Here is a 21,161-nt window from a genome sequence, read left to right as displayed (position 1 = left end):
ATGGAGAACAATATGGAGGTTCCTTAAAAAACTAAAAATAGAATTACCATATGACCCAGCAATCCCACTACGGGGCATATACCCAGAGAAAACCATAATTCAAAAAGACACATGCACCCCAATGTTCATTGCAGCACTATTTACAATAGCCAGGTCATGGAAGCAACCTAAATGCCCAACAACAGACGAAGGGATAAAGAAGATGTGTTACCTATATACAATGGAATATTAGCCATAAAAAGGAACGAAATTGGGTCATTTGTAGAGACGTGGATGGATCTAGAGACTGTCATACAGAGTGAAGTAGTCAGAGTGAAAAACAAATATTATATATTAACGCATATATGTGGAACCTAGAAAAATGGTACAGATGAACCGGTTTGCAGGGCAGAAACAGAGACACAGATGTAGAGAACAAATGTATGGACACCAAGCGGGGAAAGTGGTGGGGGTGGGGGATGAATTGGGAGATACTGATTGACATATATACACTAATATGTATAAAATAGATAACTAATAAGAACCTGCTGTATAAAAAATAAATAAAATTCAAAAAAAAAATTTGCTAATGCTCATCTTCACACACACAGCAAAACAGCATGGAAGTGTGTTCATTAACTTAGATTAGAGAAATGCAATCCATGGGTTAAAAGGGCCAAGAACTGGACTTGACATCACAACCCCTGCCTGTTCTCTTAATATGTACCATTAGCCAAATCATTCCATCAAATCTAGGGACCACAACTGAGATTTCACCCCAATAGAAGTTATATATGTTGAATCTGTGAAGTTTAGAAAAAGGCAGAGGTAAATATTGTTTAGTGTTAACAGAAGAAAGTAGGCATTTCTTTTGGGAAAAGTCAACATTATTCTGGGCAAGCATAAAAGTATTTAGTTCCACAATTCTCAGCATATTCCATTGGGGCTTATGGAATTCCTCACTAGTACATATCATATTTGGCTTTTAAGAGGGGGCTTCTACTTTCTAAAGAGATCAGACCTGGGTGCCTTGCTAACACTGCTCTTAATTTCATATCGCCAGTGACTGACAGACTCCAGTAATACTGAGACTAAAGTTTGACCTTCTCTTCCCATCAGAATTCTGAGAGGGTCTTAGGCACCAGTCTGGCACTGACACTTTTCAAACGCATCCTTATCAACATCTCCATCACCACCATTATCCCCATCAGCACCACTAATCTTCACTAAGGCCTCACGTGGGATGGTCTCTATGCATTTAACACTCACAACAACTCTATGAGGAGGGTACTAGACCCTAAGCCCCATGAGAACAGGAACCTATCTGTTTTATTCACTCCAAATAGTCTGGATTTAGAAAAGTACCTGGCACTTAAGAGGTACTCCATGCATATTTACTGACTATTATATCATTTTACAGATGTATAAACTGAGACACAGTAAGTAAACTCATGTGCCCAAGATCATACTCTTGAACCAGAAGCTGGCTCTCTAGTTCTTACAAAGACAGATGTTGGAACATTCCCAAGGGAAGAGTATAGATGGTCTTTGACTATGAGTGTAAACAAAATTGCTTTTATTTCTGAATTGGGTGGAAGCTGTGGTCCACTTTTCCTGCCTGTAGTTGTTTAAGAGAGAAGAAGCCATGTGTTTGGGACATGTTTTCCCCTTTTCTCCTTTCACCAAAACAACAACTAAAGATTCATTCTAAATTCAATACCTACTGCTGGCAAAGAGAGAATTCAGGTACCCCTTTGTAGAGTCCCAAATGTTACCGTTTCCCCTTACTATTTTTAGAAAGGTTTTAACTAGTTAAAATGTATCTGCTCATAGTAATCCAATGGCAAGTCCACATTTTTTGTCTTTAATTTCCCAAGGAATTTTTTTGTTTGTTTGTTTTTAGGTACACAGGCCTCTCACTGTCGTGGCCTCTCCCGTTGCGGAGCACAGGCTCCGGACACGCAGGCTCAGCGGCCATGGCTCACGGGCCCAGCCGCTCTGCGGCATGTGGGATCCTCCTGGACCGGGGCATGAACCCGTGTCCCCTGCATCGGCAGGCAGACTCCCAACCACTGCACCACCAGGGAAGCCCCCAAGGAATGTTTTTAATTCCTCAAAAATGTAATCTTTGCAAATTCTTCTTAAAGATATATTCAAAATGATCCCAGTAGTTATCAGAATTAAAAAAAAATAATAAATTGGATACCTCTTTTCCTGCTACTTTACTCTCAGTACTTATTCCCCCATGGGTATCAGGTTCTGCTGCCAGAAAGGGAAGCAACACACATTGCTTTAAAGTAATGAACTCTGCAGTATCAGTACTCAGTCATTCAATCAACAAACATCTCTGAAGTGCTGGAGCACAAAGAATAGTCGGATGTATGGGAAAATAAACATTTCTCTGTCTTTAAGAGCTTAACAGTCAACGTATGCGGACAGGGCACCTGTTCAATACGTATAACCCTACAAAGCAACATGCAGTAAATACTGAATAAATGACACAGTGGTGGGTGGTACAGGAGTACAGAGAAGGGAGAGATCACGCGCAGCTGGAGCAAGTGGGGAGGCGAACGGGGGAGGGGCAAAGCTGATCCTTGAGGAGGGAGCTGAAGTCATAGGATAGGTGACTAGTTGCTTTTATAAAATAGCAATTCAAGTCGCACATATCTTTTTCCTCGTAATATATTCTTTTCCCAAGCTCTCCTCCATTTGTCTAAATCTCGATGATTTCACTGTTCCATATTTTAAAGATGTGATCTCAAATTTTAAGTTTTGAGAACAAAAGTCTTTTCATAATTCAATAAAGGAATACCTTTGCCCTTGTCTTGCATTTAAAATAACCACTTTTTTGCTGTATGAATTGCTATACTTTGCCTTTATTATAAGGCTGGTCATTCCTTTTTTTTCCTCTTTTTGACCGCACCGCATGCCGAACTTCCCTGACCAGGGATCGAACCTGCCCCCGCTTCAGTGGAAGCACAGAGTCTTAACCACTGAACCACCAGGGAAGTCCACCCTGGTCATTTATTTTAGCTTGACTTTATTTTGGTGAGGTATTAACTGCATTTCTGATATTCTTTAATCAAAATAAATCCACTGCATCTTTGACAAACTGGAACACATCTGAGTGTTGAACACTGTCTAAAATCTAGACTAGAATAGCATATTTAAATTGGGCATATTTTTTCAAAGAGGATTTGCACAAAATGAGAAAATGCCTGAATAATTTAAAGTTCTATGGCATCAATTATGAATTTATTTCTGGGATATGGATATTTGACCCTGGAATTATACAGCAGTGCCTGTGCTTCCAGAAAGAGATTGATGTGTTTGTTTTATAAAGTTTGTTCAAAAGCTGGAAATCCAAATCTCTTGTATCCTGTTTGGTATAGTAAAGCCAGCTTACCCTCCAAGCATCGGATACACTTTCATATAATTGCATTTGTTGCAAGTCTTTTCTGCTGACAGACTCGCCCTGATTGATTTTTTGAATTTTTAAAGTCGTCTCTCTCCCTCTCTCTCTCTCTCTCTTTCTGCATTGTTTGAGCTTCATTACTGTTGTCAACCTCCACAGAATTTCTGGTTCATAATTAAAATACCCTCTAAAAGGAGTGTGCCAAGTAGAATGACCTAGGAATGCAACAACAGAGATTTTTCAGCTTGGCCAAACTACCAAATCCAAAGACGCAGACATAGAGAATGGACTTGAGGACACGGGGAGGGGGAAGGGCAAGCTGGGACGAAGTGAGAGAGGGGCATGGACCTATATACGCTACCAAATGTAAAAGAGATAGCTAGTGGGAAGCAGCCGCATAGCACAGGGAGATCAGCTCCGTGCTTTGTGACCACCTAGAGGGGTGGGATAGGAAGGGTGGGAGGGAGACTCAAGAGGGAGGATATATGGGGATATATGTATACGTATAGCTGATTCACTTTGTTATACAGCAGAAACTAACACACCATTGTAAAGCAATTATACTCCAATAAAGATGTTAAAAAGAAAACAAAACAAATCTACTTTCATTGTTTTCTCACCAGAGCAAAGGTCCACATTAAGCCCTTTTTTGCAAACACTTTGGAGAAGTCAGCTGCATTAGAATGTAGGGGATGAGGCCCTGTCAGGCAGCTTGCTTTGCTCCCCACCGCATACTCACTCCCAGCAGCCTTCCCCAAAAGTCCTCCTAGTGTGTGATTTCAGTAACAAGCCACTCTGTGACTGCCAGGTGTGGAACGTTGCTATTAACAAGCCAGCAGTCAGCCTCCTTTTATGGAGTCGTAAATCCAGCAGGCTGGATTTGATCTTCCATGCTTGTTTTTTGCTGGCATGACAGACCCTTCCCCATGTGACAGCACACTCTACAGTGGCTAAGTAGGTCATCCTACATTCTGGTTTCTGAATTTCCAAGCATTAGGAAACACTATTTTCTCACTCAGGAGGGTCACGCATCTTCTTGTCACGGTAAACTCACTTTCAAAGGACCTGTGTTCCATGTCACCCATTTAACATGCTAGAATTATGATGCCATCCACAACCATATCTCAACTAGTTGTTAAGGCAGCTGTTAAAAGAGGGAAGCAAATTCCTGGACAGGGTTCAATGCCCCGCATTACCTCTCTGTGCTGCCTTCAGGGAAAACTGGCTACTTTTTACATGCAGAATTAGCAGTTACAGTTTTTACTCTGCAGTTTCCATTCCAGAGTGTGAGCTTCCTAAGGGAAAGTGCCTCTGCTGTACTTCTACTGATGACATCACTCTCTAGAGGATAAAACTGCGGACATAGAACAAACCCCAGTAAAATCAATGCCAACTCCTAAAAGTGTTGGGTGAATCAAGTATAACCTGATTCAGAAAGAAGAGGCAGAAAATGAAGGCCTTTCTCTGGGAGAAAACACTGCAGCTTCTCTGGGTCATCTGAGTGTCTCTGCCTATTTAGTAGAACAACTTGATTTGATTCCTTTGGGAAAAGATTAGTTGATCGGAATGTCAAAATCTGTGAAATGAACCTCCCAGCTGGGAAAGAAAATGGACATTCCAGGAAGGCAGATTCTACTTGGGTCATAACAGTCAACTATTACAAATTAAATCTAACCACAGAGCAGTTCTCCATTTTCGCATTTGTAAAATGTATATAATGCTTTAAAAGGCTTTTTATTTTATATAAACTGATATGTTTTATTACAATATAATGTGAATTCACTGAATTCTCTGAATTCACAGAATATTCTCTGAATTCACAATAAGCATCTTGAAACTCCTCTTCTGAATAACCAAATTCTTCTCAAAATATGTCCTGTTATAAAGTGTTACAAAGCTACTTCTCAAAATCAGCGTGGAAGGCTTTTGAACACATGTCTTTTGAGCTCTATATTTTCTCAGGTACCTCAGAGGACAGAAAAGCCTGAGTCAGTGGATCCCACTTAAAAAGTGAAAGGAAGAAATCCCTATAATAACAAACTATATGATCAAATTTAGTTGTTGTCTTGGGGACTGGCGAGGAAGGAACTCCCCTAAAAGAACTCTGCCTAAAAATTCATTAAAATACAGATTCATAAACAGATCCAAATTTGATATTTTACATACGACCACATCCATTGACTTCTTTTTCCAGAAGAGAGAAGGAAAAAGAGACAAAAGAAAATAACAGGTTAGGATAGGAAAAATTGCATGCATTCCAAATTTAAATCAATACCAAAAGGCATTAGGGAAGAAAATATGTACATTTCAGCCTTAATATTAACAGAAATCCTTGCTTCTTAATTCAAAAGGAATATTTTCCTTTAAATGAAGATGGCGTGATATAGCACTGGGCTTTCAATGGTCCCTCATCAAATATTAATTGTTGAGAATTCAGAAGTGGTAGACATATTGGAAATACACAGTCTGCCATCCAGTTATGATACTCCTAGAAAGGCACTACTGTAAGGCAGAATTCAGCTCTAAAATAAAACAAAGGATTGTTTCAAATGATTGTTGGCTACTTTGAGAATTCCCAAGAAAAATAATTTATAAAATGTCTACCTTCTCATGTTAGTTGAATATTCTTCGGTCTACTTCAGGCTTATTCATTTCCTTCTTGTTTACTACTAATATACATACTTTCTTGCAATCAGAATTAACTCTAGTGTTGGAAAAAGTTGTCAGACAGAGAGTATAATCTACTGCCAAGTTATGTTGGTAAATTATTGAATCTAGCCCCCACTCTAAAACTTAGGAAACTCTGTCCTTAACTAACTGCTTTGGAGGCATTATTGAAGAGAGATCTGTGAACCTATGTCCTGGTAACTAAATGTGGAAAAGTTTCTTTTCTATCTGGAAGCAGACCAACAGAGAGCTCTAAATAGAAGCAGCTTAAGGGCTCAAAAGACTGCATAATTAGGTCTCTGCTTTACCTAAATGCACATGACAAACTTCCGGAATTGCTGAAAATCTGCTCCTTTTTACCACCATCAGTGAAATGAGAGCCACTTGGAGTTGGAAAACTGAGGCTGGAGCTGTGGCCATGAGCAAGGCACCTTCTCTCTCTTTGTTCACTTCCCTACAGTGTTGATTTGAAGCTCAAATGAGATGATGACTGTGGTGTGCAAACTACATCAGTTTAGAGGTGAAAGTTCTACAAACCATAATGTATAAGCAGAGCTATTGCCAGCAGGGCCACAGTGAATCTGCAATCCTGATGCTCAGTTGAGGTCATGAGAGTTATAACAACACTCTGCTCAGATTCAAGTGTGGTATGCAGATTCTTCAAAGGAAACTGCGAGAAAAAAGTTTGCTCTTCAAAGTTATTTAGAATGAGATTAAGGCAGTAACCTGGTAAATCCAGCCCCTGGCAGCAGGCGATCTTAATTCACTCAACAGTGATAAAATTGCTGTACTATTCTGAAAGCACTAGCATTGTGCAGAATCTGCAGGCATAAATGGTTAGAAACTGCAGCTGGAAGTTAACTCTAATTGTGATTTAACACTAATTAGTAACGGTCATTTTCATAATCCTATTTTCATAAGGCTCTTTGCCAAAGTTGTCAAGGATACCATTTGCTTCTCTGAAGGACCGTGATTATTCTGTGCTGGGCAACGTGTCTGATTCACGTTTCATTCCTTCAATTAGCAGGCACTACAGGCACTCTTCTGGTCATTGGCAATAAAGAGATTACAGAAAATACCTACTTTATGAAGCTCATTGTTCTATTGAAAAAACAAAAATGTAAATAGGAAACCAAAGTACCGCAATCAATGCTGTGAGAGAAGTAAGCGTAGATACTATAGAATACTTGAGTTTTATGGAGACCATGTATCTTTTGTTCCAACTGTGGACAATGTTTTTACTAGTGTTTTTTTCACGGGATAAAAACCATGGATTTGTGGAATGAATGTGCTCCCATATTTTGTTTAGCTGATATTGGGGCGGGGGGAGAAGGTAGTGAAGTTGGAACTTCCATTATCACATTCCTAGACTATTTCTTCAAAGATGCCAGGAATGACTATTGAAATACATGTAGTTTGCACCACATGTACACCAAGCAAATACTTTAGGCCTGTTTGATATCCAATTTCAGTATGTTTTCCATCCACAAAAGGTAATTGCTATAGAGATGCTTCGTTGCTCACAGAAAAAAAGACATTCTGCGCTACTGGATTTCCCATGATAAGAATGCTTTCGGGAAAGAAAAACCATTGCTTAGTTCTGAGCCTGTGCTAATTCTAGAGTGAGTCTAAGCCGCTATTTCTTACCACTGGAACATTAAAATATAGGACTGGTACTACACTCATCTATAAAGTTGCCAGCTGGCTTCAGCTGCCCTCTACTTAAAAACAGCGCCACCTGTGGAACTTAAAAACAGCGCCACCTGTGGAAAAGGACTCTGGCTTTACAGGGTGAAAAGAATGCTACAGGTACTTCTATTTCTGATTTTACAATTTAGAAGTGGTATTGGTCATTCTTGGAAATTTTTCTAAGTTTAAACGGGAATCTTAAATCACTGTAGGAGTGCAAGAATATTTTGCAAGTATTGATAATTATGCATTGCCTAGAAGTTATAAAAATCAATGCTGAATACTGATACTGCAGCACTTCCCCAGTAATACAGATCTGTATCAGCCACAACTGTTGATTTTAGAGTATTTCTAAAAATTACTCCTTCACACTTAATTTTAAAAAAACAGGGTCGTTATGGACTGAATTTTTGTTTCCTACCTGCCCTCCCAATTCATATATTGAAACCCTAACCCCTAGTGTGGCTGTACTTAAAGGGGCAGCCCCTAAGGAAGCAATCAAGGTTAAATGAAGTCGTAAGAGTAGGCTCCTGATCCAGTGGAATCCTTATACAGTAAAAAGAGACACCAGAGAGCTCACACTCTCTTCCCCACACACATGCCCGGAGAAAAGGCCATGTGAGAACACAAGACAGCCGTCTGCAACCCAAGGAGAGAGTTCTCACCAGACGCCAACCCTGCCAACACCTTGATCTTGGACTTACAGCCTCCAGACTGTGAGAAAATAAATTTCTGTTTAACCACCCAGACTGTGTTAGTTTGTTATGGCTGTCTGAGCAGACTAATACAAGGGTTAAATGAATTCTGTTGAGGTGTTCCAGATTATCCTGTGTCTTGACCTAAGGGATTCAGAAATGTATGGTAAAAAGGAGTATCAACCAGGAGCAAGATAAGTCTCTAAAGCAACAGTGGAGGCATTTCTTTGAGACTACAACTAAAGGGTAAGCATCAGTTTGGCATCATTTTGGATCAATGTCCAATGGGCTCCACTCCATAAACACGCCTCCAAGTGTCCTCTCTCTAATTCCTTCAGCAATGAGTTGTGACAACACTCGTGACATGTTGCCACGAAGGATGCTCATTATGGACTCAGTGTCCAGTGGGTTTATTGGAATTTAGTCACACAGGTGGTCCTCTCTGGCACATACTAAAATGCCACACTCCTTGAAGGAAAGTAAATGTTTAGCATAAGCCACACTGTTTGGATAAGTAGCAGGTACCGTGAGCCACTCTATTAGAGTGGTGGGAACTCTCTTGAAGTTCAAGTTCTCAGATGCCAGCCAAGGGCCCACTTTGTAAGCAGTTCTTTCAAAGTCCAGCAGTCAGGCTTGCTACATTTACTCTTTTTACACAATGGTAAAGATCATTGTGTAACAGGAGGCAGAATGAGCAGAAGTGCAGCGATTACGTTTAACGTCTGATTAGAATTCTTTAAGATTTACATATCACCTGTGCTGGTTGTGCTGTGTGCCTTCTCAGACCTGTCCCTGAGGGCTGGTCCTCAAGTTAATAAATACCATTCAGTCATGCCAGGAAATGGTATCTTGAATAGGTAAAATAAATAAATCATAAATAAAATCAGCAAGTGAGTCAACCTTCCTCTGTTGCTCTCCTAGGCCTTTTCTGAATATGTTTAAACATATTGAAACTATAGAACTGTCTTCTTATTATTGAAAAACGTATACCAACCAGTCCTTTTGCTCAACTTAGTCCAGTTTCTGACTCTCATATGGGGGATCTTAATCTCCAGCAGTCTGGTAAAGCCTGTGGAATAGGCCTCATTCCAGAAGAGCTGCTTTAAATGCACAAAATAAAATACACAGTGTTGCAAAGGAAACATATTGTACTGAAATTCGGTTATCAAATTTTACAACTAATTTGCAAGATAGTAATTTATGTGCTTTTTTATTAACTCAATAACATTATTATCACAGCAGGTCTAATAACTATCATAATTATTAAGTACTGATGAGTGCAAACAACATTTTAGGATGTCTTCAACAAAAACATTATGCTATGGAAATATCTGTAATGTCTTTTGGTACTTCTAACAACACTGTAGTTTGTTATCAACTTTCATAATTGAAAAAAAGGCTAAATTTCACTTAGAAATTAAAGAAAATAACGATATAATAATTTTTCTCATCCAAATTTACAGGATGCAGGTAAAAATTTCAGGCTTCTAGTATCATAAGATCAGGGGTTCTTTAAATCATTCCATTCAGTTCACAAACAGTTGACCAAGGGCAAGCAGATCTGTTTTGTTTGACTATAGTGTTTTCAAAGACAAAGTAAATTAGTTACCAAAGTAATGTGATTTCACATAAAAATTCATGCTTCTGGCTTGTCTGAAAAAAAATATGCAGACCAAGCAACCGTAGGCTGGTATTCCAAGGCAATGTACAGGCAGACTGAGTAGCAGCGGCCCTTCTACATATTGTATGAACTTTCCAGTCTTCATAGCCACATAGCCTTGTCTTACTCACGTGTGTTATCTACAGGTGGCCCCTGTAGCCACCTCGTTCTTTGTTTTGTTTGTTTGGATTTTGTTTTTGTGTGCAGCCACCTCTTATATATGGCATTTTCCATTTCATTATGACCCTCTTGCTGGGTGGCAATTAGTAGAGATTTGCTTTCTAACAAAGGGGAAGAATTCTATTTGCATACCTACTGTCATCCCCATCTAACTTCCAGTCCTCTACTGTCAGCTATTGCCACACTAAGGCCCGTAAGAAGCCACCTGCGTTAGTAAAGTTTCACTGAAGCACAACTATCCTCTTTTATTTATATACTATCTTTGGCTGCTGCTACGGACTGAATTGTGTTCCCCTAAAATCAATATGTTGAAGCCCTAATCCCCCAGTGGGATGATATTTGAAGAAAGAGTCTTGGGGAGATAATTAGGTTTAGATGAGGCCATGAGGGTCCTCATGATAAAATTAGTGCCTCTGTAAGAAGAGACCCTGGAGAAATTGCTTCCTCTCTCTATCTCTCTCCACCATACGAGGGCACAGCAAGAAGGCAGACGTTGCCAAACCAGAAATAAAAGAGCCCTTATCGGGGAACCGAATTGACCAGCGCCTTGATCCTGGACTTCACAACCTCCAGAACTGTGAGAAATAAATTCTTGTTGGTGAAGCCACCCAATCTATGGTGTTTTGTAATGGCAGCCCAAGCTAAGACAGCTAATATCACGCTACAATAGTGGGGTTGAGTAGTTGAGACAGAAACTGTATGGCCCTCAAATTCTAAAATATCTGCTATCTGGTCCTTGCCAGAAAAATTTTGCCAACTCCTGCTCTAGTTTTTGGATGAAATTACCAGCTATAGTTCTAGAAATTTTATATAGAGGGACCTAAGGATGGTTAGTGGGAGCTATATTTGCATAACAAACGTCTTATTTCTCCTTAATGGAGATGGAGGCAAGCAGCTAAAGCATTACCAAATTCCTCCCTACTACAGCCACCGAGAACTACACACTATAGAGCCACTGTATGTGCTTATGTGGCTAGAGCTGTAATCTATGAAGCCTGAAACCCTGAGTCCCAAATCTGCTCCCCCAACTTGGAGCTAGCCCTTAATTAATGGTTATGATAGCTGGGAGATATCAATAGCATGCTAAGGACATAGTCTTGATTCTACGATTCACAACCAATGTTCACTGAAAGAATGCTGAAAATAGTAGCAATAAGAACAAAATATTTTTTGTTAATAGCTCAATGGGGGAATGAAGTTAAAGTAATTGAGTGAATGAGAAACTCTGTACATTGTTGAGAGTGTGCCTGTAGGGTATTGTTGTAGGGGAAAAAAGTCAGCTATTTTGACAAACAAAGGCAACATGATATAATCTAAAGAATATGGGTTTTAGAATCAGAAAGAGATGGACTCTGACCCGTAATTTATTTGGCAACTTGCTGCCTCACTCTCAGAACCTCAACCTCCTCATCAATGAAATGGAGATTATACTGCCTCGTCTGTGGGTTGTTGATATTTAATAAGATTATTATATGCAAAATATGTTGAAGTGCATGGCTATAAAATAGGCTCTCAAAATGGTAGCTATTCTCATGAATCATTTCTTTACAGTTTCTCTTCTTTATGAAAATACTTTTTTTCTGAGAATAAAGTGACACTGATTAGCAATACACCCACATTCGAGTTATTGAGACCATCTATCAATTGCAAAAGGGCAAGAAAGGTTTTTTAAAAATAAACAAACAAAAAACCTGACACGTTATAACAAGGAACAAGGGAAGAAGCCGTGTGATATAACTAGCACACTGGCACCTACAGAGGCAGGAGCTCCATTCCTGGGTCCCATTAAAAAAACAGCACGAGCTTTCTGTCTCTAACACCATCAGAGATAGACACGCTGGCATGTGTGCTCAGCTCTTATAACCAACGTGTGTGTGTGTGCGCATGTGTAATGTGCACATGCTCAGATGTGTGAAAGAGAAAAAGAGATGATAGAGCTTTGTGATTAACTCATCTTGAAGAACCAAAATTTATTTGCCACTGGTGAGTTTTCTTAATTATCCCTCTCTGACACCTTTCATTGCAAATATATCAGTCGGTTACTTAATATTAATTTCTTTAGGTCTGAGTTCCCTCGTGTGTTTTGAAGGGAAAATAACTGCCCTTTTTTCCCCACAGGAATATTACAAACATCAGATGAGATGACGTGTAGACAACAGTGCTTTGAGGAGGACAGTGACAAATAATATCTGTCCTGAGGACTGTAAGGACAGATCTGAGTTTTCGTAAACTTGTAGTACGTGGGAAGGTTCTAAAACTGGCAAAATGTATATTGGGAAGATTTAATAAGAGTTTCAAATACCCACCAGGTAGCCTTGTAGAAAAGAAGGTAGAACACAGACCTAAGGAGACATATTTCTGTGTAATACTAGACAGGACTGCCTAATGAACGAGCAGGTGCCCTGTCTGGTACCCCTCTTCCAGGTTTATCATTACCTTAACTCTCAATTACTTGTACAAATAGATGTTTCACATATTTGCATTTCACATAATAGTTGCACTTGGCTGTCATCTCCTTGAGCGTGGCGACTGTGTATTTAGTCCTCGTGCTCTCTACAGCTCTTTACATTTTGTCTTGCAGGTTGTGGATGCTCAATAACTATTTGTTAACAAAATATAAACTGAAACTGCTATTCAAATATAAATCAAGTGTTGTGACACTAGTACGAATATGACTCCTGAAGTCTTATCCTCTCTTAGAACCCTGAGCAGAGAATTACGTTGATTTGCTTACTTATGCACATTTCTTTGTTGCTGCAGTATAGATGTTAATTTGTCTCTTGGATTGATTTTTTTCTCCATGTTAAGTAGCAGGAAGGTTCTATTTAAGGGGTTAGTGGAAGGAAAGGCTTGTTATTTCAAAATACTTCATCATAGACAGGTAATCATCTTAGATGAAATTCCTTCAGTGCTGTTATCCAAACATCTATTTCACTGTTGGCAATAAAAGAGCCCTCGCCAATGTCCAATGACCTATAAGTCAGAGCTAGGAGGTTTCTTTATGCAAATTAAATTTGTGCCACACTCATCAATAAAAAAGAAAACAGCAAGAAGATTAAAATTGCAGCAGCCATGCAAAGTAAAGGATTCCTAAATCTATCTATAGGATATGTCAGTATGGCTAATTATTTTTTGAGATAGTGTGTTTGAAAGAATTAATGGGGAATGAGCTTTATGAATTGACTATTAAATGAGAGGGAGGGTGTAAAGAGAATCAGGAATATAAAGTAGGCAACCAGTTTGATTAACCTTACTAGCTTTAAAAGATCCACATAATAAAGTAAGAGACACTGATATTAATTTTATGGCAGTATTATAAACCCCAAGAATTAACTAATTATATTATAGTCCAGTTTGTTTCTCCTCAAGTCTGTTTTTCATTTTGCACTTAAATGATAAAGATTCAAATCTTTACCCATGTACTCAGGGTTTTTATCCCCTCTTTAAAAAGTAAACAGGGCTTCCCTGGTGGCGCAGTGGTTGAGAGTCCGCCTGCCGATGCAGGGAACACGGGTTCGTGCCCCGGTCCGGGAGGATCCCATATGCCGCGGAGCGGCTGGGCCCGTGAGCCATGGCCGCTGAGCCTGCGCATCGGAGCCTGTGCTCCGCAACGGGAGAGGCCACAACAGTGAGAGGCCCACGTACCACAAAAAAAAAAAAAAAAAAAAAAAAAAGTAAACAAAATATAAAGAAAGGGGGAAAAAATCATGTCACTTTACATTGATGGGAATGTGCTACTACGAAATAAAATCACTTTACCACTCTTCAACTAATAGCATATAAGGTATTAACCCTCGAGATGCTAATAAGTGGAAGTGGGTCCAGACAACATACCCGTTTCCTTAGATTGCAAGTAAGAGTGAGATTCCTTGAGAATGAGTTTGCAAAAGCTGTATAAAAGTCCAGGACTTTAAGCAAGGCTTCTCGCTTGATGATGTGGAGGTCACAGTATGTCAGTGCTCGGACATTGGCACAGGCATGAGCAAGGGTGGTTTCCTTCCAGAAGATATCTCCAAATACATCCCCTTTCCCTGGAAAACAATCAAGATACAGATATTCAAGTATCTACACTTGTTTTTATCCTAGTCACGATATTTTATTCAGTTTCATATATGGTATTGGTTGTCTAGCGTAATTTGGAGTCTAAGTATATAAGACCATCTATATACATGTAACAATGTACAACATTTTCATATAATAGGTAAAGTAACGTCATCTTAAATTCAGCTCTTGAAGGAAATCTGGAGTGGCTTGAATAAATGAAATCCAACAGAGAAGCCAAGAACCTCATTTTAACAAATAGTTTCATTATCTTCTGCCACCTTAACTTTTTGCATTCTGACCAGAAGGAGCAAAGGTGACGTCTTAGGCTCATCCTTTCTTCTGCTCCTTCTGCTAGAAATGACAGTAAGAGGCAATATACAAGGATCTCCTGTTATAGCCTTTATAGATCTGGAACTGACTCGACATACGTTAAACATACATTATTCAGCAACTAAGTCTTGTGCTCCAGGCAAACAAAACCTCACCATCACTGATTCCCAAAGGATATCCTTCTCTTTTCACCGAGCCAAACTTTATGCAAGGCCTCAGGGCCAGGGAGAGAGCTCTAGTCCACAATAATAGAGCCGAAGAGGCTAAATTGGGTAAAACATGGAGGCCCAGATTTGCTATGTCATAAACAGTTCCAAAAAGGGTGCTGTACTGTAGTCAAATGTGGATGTCTTTTTAAAATTCTAGAATTCTAGAACACAGGAATCAACTATTCACTTCAGAGCAACGCCCACTGGTGACCTGAAATCAATAGTTCACCATCCTGAGTCAAGAGTACTTAGTTGCCCAAACAAAGGGAAATGAAGAAGCTTCAGAGATTAAGTGCTGAAAGGCTTTTCTGCTGAGGCAATTCCATAAGTGTCCCTGGCTTCCGAAGGGCTGTCAACTGTGTTCTCTGTTCTTCTGTAGGAAAGGGAAAGTTTTAAAGAGAAAAAAGATGGGGAATATTTCTAGGTGAAAAAAAAAAAAATCTTCCTAGAGCCACGCTACCAAAGATTTATTCTTTCTGCACTCTAACCACAGAGATGAGTGAATATCTGCTCTCATTATTAAGATTAAAGTCAGAACTGACAGGAAAAAAGAAGAAGAAAGACTACTTGTAACACTTCAGGCCAGTCAGACCACTGGAAAGAAAAGATAGTGTGTTAACCAGAGAAATAAGAGAGAGGGGAAGGGAGAGAGAACAAGACAGAGACACAGAGAGAGACAGAGAGAGAGAGGATGAGGCTGAGTGAGATTAAAGATTCTTTGCCCACCCCACACAGGCAGTTTGGAAATCCTTAGAGAACCACGAGGCACTCTGGTATGGAGAGAGAAAACATATATATTATTGAGGAGGTGGTTAAAACCACCATGTGATCAAATGATCAGCATAAAATAACCATAATAGATATTTAATAAATCTTGAGCAGTATCATTTGTTACCTGACCCTCCCCAAATTCCTTTTAGTTCATGACACTGATGAACGACTTAAATGTCTGATAGTCATATATTTGTCCAAGGAAGGATAACTAGAGACCTGAGAGCCAAATAAGGTGTCTGAGGTTATACAGCATCAAAGTAACCTAAGGGAGACTTTAACTACAGAAATTTAAAAGATAAACCCTACCTCCACTTAGATGAATTTCAGAAATCCATAAACGGCATTACCTTTAAACTAGTAATTCCAATTATAGGTATTTACTCTAATTGCATTATCAGAAGTACCAAAATTGCTTATAAGAATGTTCACTGAAGTGATATTTATAATAGCCATAAAAGGTAGAAACAAGATAAATATGAATGAAAAAATAAATAAATTATGGAATATTATGCAGCCACTAAATATCATAAATTTTTTAAAGTAACAGAGAAATGTTCATATTATGTAAAATAACAAAAGCAGGATTATCAAATCATACATATAGTATTATCTCATTTTATACACCCTCTTCTCCCCAGAAACACACACATGTACACACAAAGCGAATGCATCAAATAGTAGGTTTTCTCTCATTACAGGCTAATGGATGAGTTTTATTACGTCTTATAAGTTACTTGTATTATTTTTTAAACAGAAGAGATCAACAGCTATTATATTTTCTTAGTCCCCCGTGCTATGGAAATAACAGGGCATTGATCCGCTTCTCGTTCCTTTTCCTCTACTGTATTGCTACTCTTTCTTTACTGGCTTTTACCTTGAAGAATGAAAAATAATTACATTTCTCTCTGATTCATTTCTGAAACCTTTTCTCAAGTTATCATTTATAATACAAGCTCTGACCCACTTATAAGTACTCATCACTTTTCAACTATTTGATTTTCATGGATAGTAACCACAATAATAATTACTAGTGCCTTTGACTCAGTAATTTCGCTTCTGGGAATCAATCAAAAGATTAAGAACAAACACATGTAATATTCACTGGAGTGCTATTAATCATAACTTCAGATTGGCAAAAATATCCAATGAAAACAGAAATCTATATCTATATATAAATTCATATAGAATTAAAACTAGTTTCAGAAATAACATGCAGAAATGCAAATTTTATAATGTTAAATAAAAAAATAAAGATACAAAGAATGATTATGGTTATAGCTATAATAAAGTACATAAAAATGAAACTGAAACGCTAAGACTAAAAGAATTTTCAATTAAAAGTCTACTATTTCTTAATTTCTTAAAGAAAAATAATCTTGATAGGACCAAAATATATTGTTTTATTATTCTATATTATTCTATATTCTATGTTATTATTAATTTGTTGATTGATAATAAATTGTGTTAAAAATCAAAAGGGATATAAGACTAAAAGAAAATGCACATAGCTATTATAGCAATTGGCTTCAAGTGATGTGCTTATTGTTTTCCTTCTTTCTACTTTTTGCTTTCTAAATTTTTCTCTAATGAATCTTTTATTTTAAAATAGCAATTATTTTCACAGACGTTTTTCTTTATACTTTTTAATAAAACAGGTACACAGATCTGCAGAACAGTAAATATTCATTGACTGATAAGTGTATCATCAATAGGTAAAAAATACTCAATATATACATAAATTTCCCCTTGCCAATATAGACCATTTAAATTGTGGAGGTCTTCAAATATCTGTTATATGTTTTATTTTACCTAACTGATGAAATTAAAATTCTCACCATATTTCTATCAACAATTTTAAATTTAAGTTATTTATCTTTTTTACTATCATGGGGAAATAAAAAGTCTATAAGGCTGAAAAGTAACACAAAAAGTTAACTGACTCAACCAAAGTAAAACTTATCCTCTGCTCCTCTCCCTAAAAATGTTTAGAGAAACATAGCGAAATTAATAAATGTGAATTATTCTGCTCCAAACATCAGAACTCACATTACATATAAACAATACTAATTGTTTTATAACATAGAATTTCCATTAGGATACACAATATATCAATTACACATTAATCTAATCAACCATTTCGAACTATTTTGCTTTATCCAGTGTTCTATATCACCTAATAGTCACTAAATTCACAACAAACGTTTAAGGCACTTGTGGAAAGATAGTTGTCTTGTAAATCAGTTAATTTATGAGCTGACTAATGTTCTTCTTCAGGAAATATTATGCACATTTACACTGAGTAATGAGCAGGAATTACAGCTGTGAAGACATGTGGTTATGTATGGACTATCTAATAGAGAAGCGCCCTTTTTTTTCCATCACAAGGATTTTGCACACTTTCAGGACTGGGAAATCCTGTTTATCCTCATAACTATAGAATATTTGATGCTAGTTTTTAGGTCAGTCCCCACTGGGTGCAAGTAGACTCAGCTAGAAACATTTTAGAGTTTGAGAAAAGTAACCTTCCCCCAAAGCCTTAAAATTAGTAGAAAAGCTCACACTCAACATGAAAGTTGTTGTTTGGTCTATTAATATTTTCTCAGTTCTTTGCATCAAGTCTTATGCAGTATTTTATTTTCAAACCACAGGAAACGGGATTGTAAAACAGAAGTAAATGTTAAAGATTCATAGAGCAAAAAACTGGAAAATTTAAAGGCAAAACAGAGACAAAAATTTACAAAATAATTAAAGGAGTAATACAGATCATGGTATGCCGGTACCCTGACATGCTGGTTTTACAGACAGAGTGTTTTTATTTTAATGTGAAACACATCATTTGGTGAGTTAATGACATAGATAAAATGAATTCATAAAAATTATCTCAGTTATTCATGAGTGAGTACAGCTATCTACCATAGCCAATGAATTCCTAAAAATATAGCATTTGAAGTTTACTTAGGTAGTTTCCTGTGAGTGTATGTGAGGTTGTACTGATAGGTCTATTTAATGATTCTTTTACAGAATGGACTTAATTCATATTTTTACTTTTATTAGTCAGCCCTTCACTATAACTGATTGTTGTAGTCGGCTCATAAACTTTATTATGAATACATGTGAACAAAAATATTCATTTACAAATGAACAACACTAAGAGTTTTTAAATTATGTGATTTTAAATTGACTTGGACTATTTACGGACAGCAAATGCCATAAAGTAATATTTTGAAGGACAAGAACAGAAAGAAGGTGAAGAGCATTAAACTTTAGAAATTATATTGGTGTGTAGGAATAAAATCTTTAAAATATTTAGAATTGGTGCCTGCCAATCTTCAGTGATTGATGTCCAAAGTCGTTCTGTTGAAAAATTATAATGGATACACCTTGACACTTGTAGAGAAGCCAATAATTCTTATCTACAAAAAAATCACTGATTTAGCTTATGAATTTTTATTTACACACACAAAGAATGAGCCACATAGCTGTTACTAAGTGGGATAGGGAGGGTGGAAGGGAGGCTCAAGAGGGAGGGGATATGGAGATATATGTACGGCTGATTCATTTTGTTGTACAACAGAAACTAACACAGTATTGTGAAGCAATTATACTCCAATAAAGATCTATAAAAAAAAAAAGGAGATGTAAAAAAATAGAGAGTATCCTGATAGATAAGTAAGGGATGATGGTAGGTGCCTTTGAGGAGGTAGAAGATATGGTAATTAGCAAGCTGGTAATCCTGAATTCGGCACTATTAGTGTTGAGAACAAATTGGTTACATACAGAAACCCAAACATGTGTCCAAATCAAGAAAGTTAGTAGCATATTATAAAAAACAAGTCCAAGAAAAAGACTAAACTAAAAAGCAGTTATATCTTGAAGTTCTTCTGTTTTCTTTTTCTAAGAAAGCATTTAGAGTTGAAGCCTATTATAATGTTCATATTATAACTAAGTCTTGCACACTTCACACCTATCAAATTGTAGAAATGATGGCTGTCCTCTTCACCCCATTCAATGAATACATCTAGCATCCTAACCCTAGCTCTAATACTACCCTTCAGCTAGAACACGTGCTTTATGCTGTGGAGGGATAGAGACATGCAGGAAATAGAAATCCTGTTCTCAAGAATTTTTAATGTATAATAAGAGAGACATGTCCAAAAAATGATAAAATAGGAAAAAATAAAATAAGTACTATAGGATGAGGATAGGGAATGCACACAAGAAAAAACATTTGTTTTGAATTTGAGGGTATTTAGTTAAGACCTCACAAGTAAAGTAGTGTTTGGGTTTAATCGCAGTGGAGCCTTCAAGAGAAGAGCAGTACTTTTTGTGAAAGAGCAGCATGCGCACGATCTGCCCAGGGGATGATGAGCAGTATTAGCCCAATACTGGAAACCTATGGGACACAGAGAGAAGCCCAAGTCTAGAGGGAAAACACAGCACCCAAGAGGGAGAACATTTAATGCAATGCAACAGTCTGCTTCATCCTAGTTCAAAGACGAACGACTAAAAGTGTTTCAAGTAAAGACAGTCATGGCCTATCCAATGCTTTAATAGCAGAACTAATGACAGTGTGAAGAGTGGCAAAGGAAGTACCATTACATCATGTTTTCTGATGGCAGAAAACAAAAGCTCCATGATTTGCCTATTGATCTGAGTGAGGTGGAAGGAGTAACATTTAAAATACTCTAGGAAGAAATGTGAACCAAGAATTTCATATCCAGCAAAACTGATTTTCAAGAATAAAGGATACAAACTATATCACCAATATAAAAGAACTCAGGGAATTTTGCTCCCATGGATTTTTCCTACTATTAGTGAATAATCTTCATACAACCAAAATACTTAGAGAGCCACTGACATAAAGACTAGTGGCAGCACTAACTATACAGTTACTTGTAGAATTAAGACTAAATGAAGGTTAAAAGGGAGAGGGTACAGTATGCAATGGTTATATGCTTTAACAATATATAGTACAACTACTAAAAATAATGATGGATGGGGGAGAATGGGACAAGCATATGCAAAAATCTTTTTATGTATTTTCAGTAATCATATTCGTGGTGATGGCATTAGTACTGTTATTCTGAGGTTGTTATATTTGTAATGTGGCATAACGCAATTGAGCAATTATGCAATATTTTAATTCTATCATCCCCAGCATTCTCAATATGGAAGAAGGTAGTTGAAGATGCAATATAGACATTGATAGATAAAGCCCTATTGTACTCAGTTTTAGTTAAATATATTGTATGAACTCATGAGAAATTTTATTTATATATGTGTGTGCATATATACATATATATATACATACATACTACACACACACACACACACAAATATTTTTCTCCTCATTTTATTTATTAAATGGACCAAGAGACAATGACCAACTCAGTAGCAGTGAATATCTGTAGGACCAAGATTGTGAAATATTTTTCACAAAAACAAATTCAAGCTTCTTGGAGAAATGACTAATGGCTGATTCCAGGTGTGGGGCAGAATTATACAAGATGAGGATCTGG

At 37.5% G+C, this 21,161-nt stretch overlaps 1 protein-coding gene across 1 annotated transcript in view; it reads right to left on the bottom strand.

The window, feature by feature from the left end:
* Positions 1 to 21,161, bottom strand: part of KCNH5 (potassium voltage-gated channel subfamily H member 5) — a 320,302-nt gene that overhangs the window by 37,672 nt on the left and 261,469 nt on the right. Inside the window, exon 10 of the mRNA XM_019924286.3 lies at positions 14,120 to 14,316. Coding sequence (XP_019779845.1) covers positions 14,120 to 14,316 — 197 coding nt within the window. The remainder of the gene's footprint in view (positions 1 to 14,119; positions 14,317 to 21,161) is intronic.

The sequence above is a fragment of the Tursiops truncatus genome, chromosome 2 (genome assembly GCF_011762595.2).
Source record: "Tursiops truncatus isolate mTurTru1 chromosome 2, mTurTru1.mat.Y, whole genome shotgun sequence".
Taxonomy (NCBI): Eukaryota; Metazoa; Chordata; class Mammalia; order Artiodactyla; family Delphinidae; genus Tursiops; species Tursiops truncatus.
Note: the sequence above shows the minus strand (reverse complement) of the source record. Positions and strands in the feature narration are given on the sequence as shown.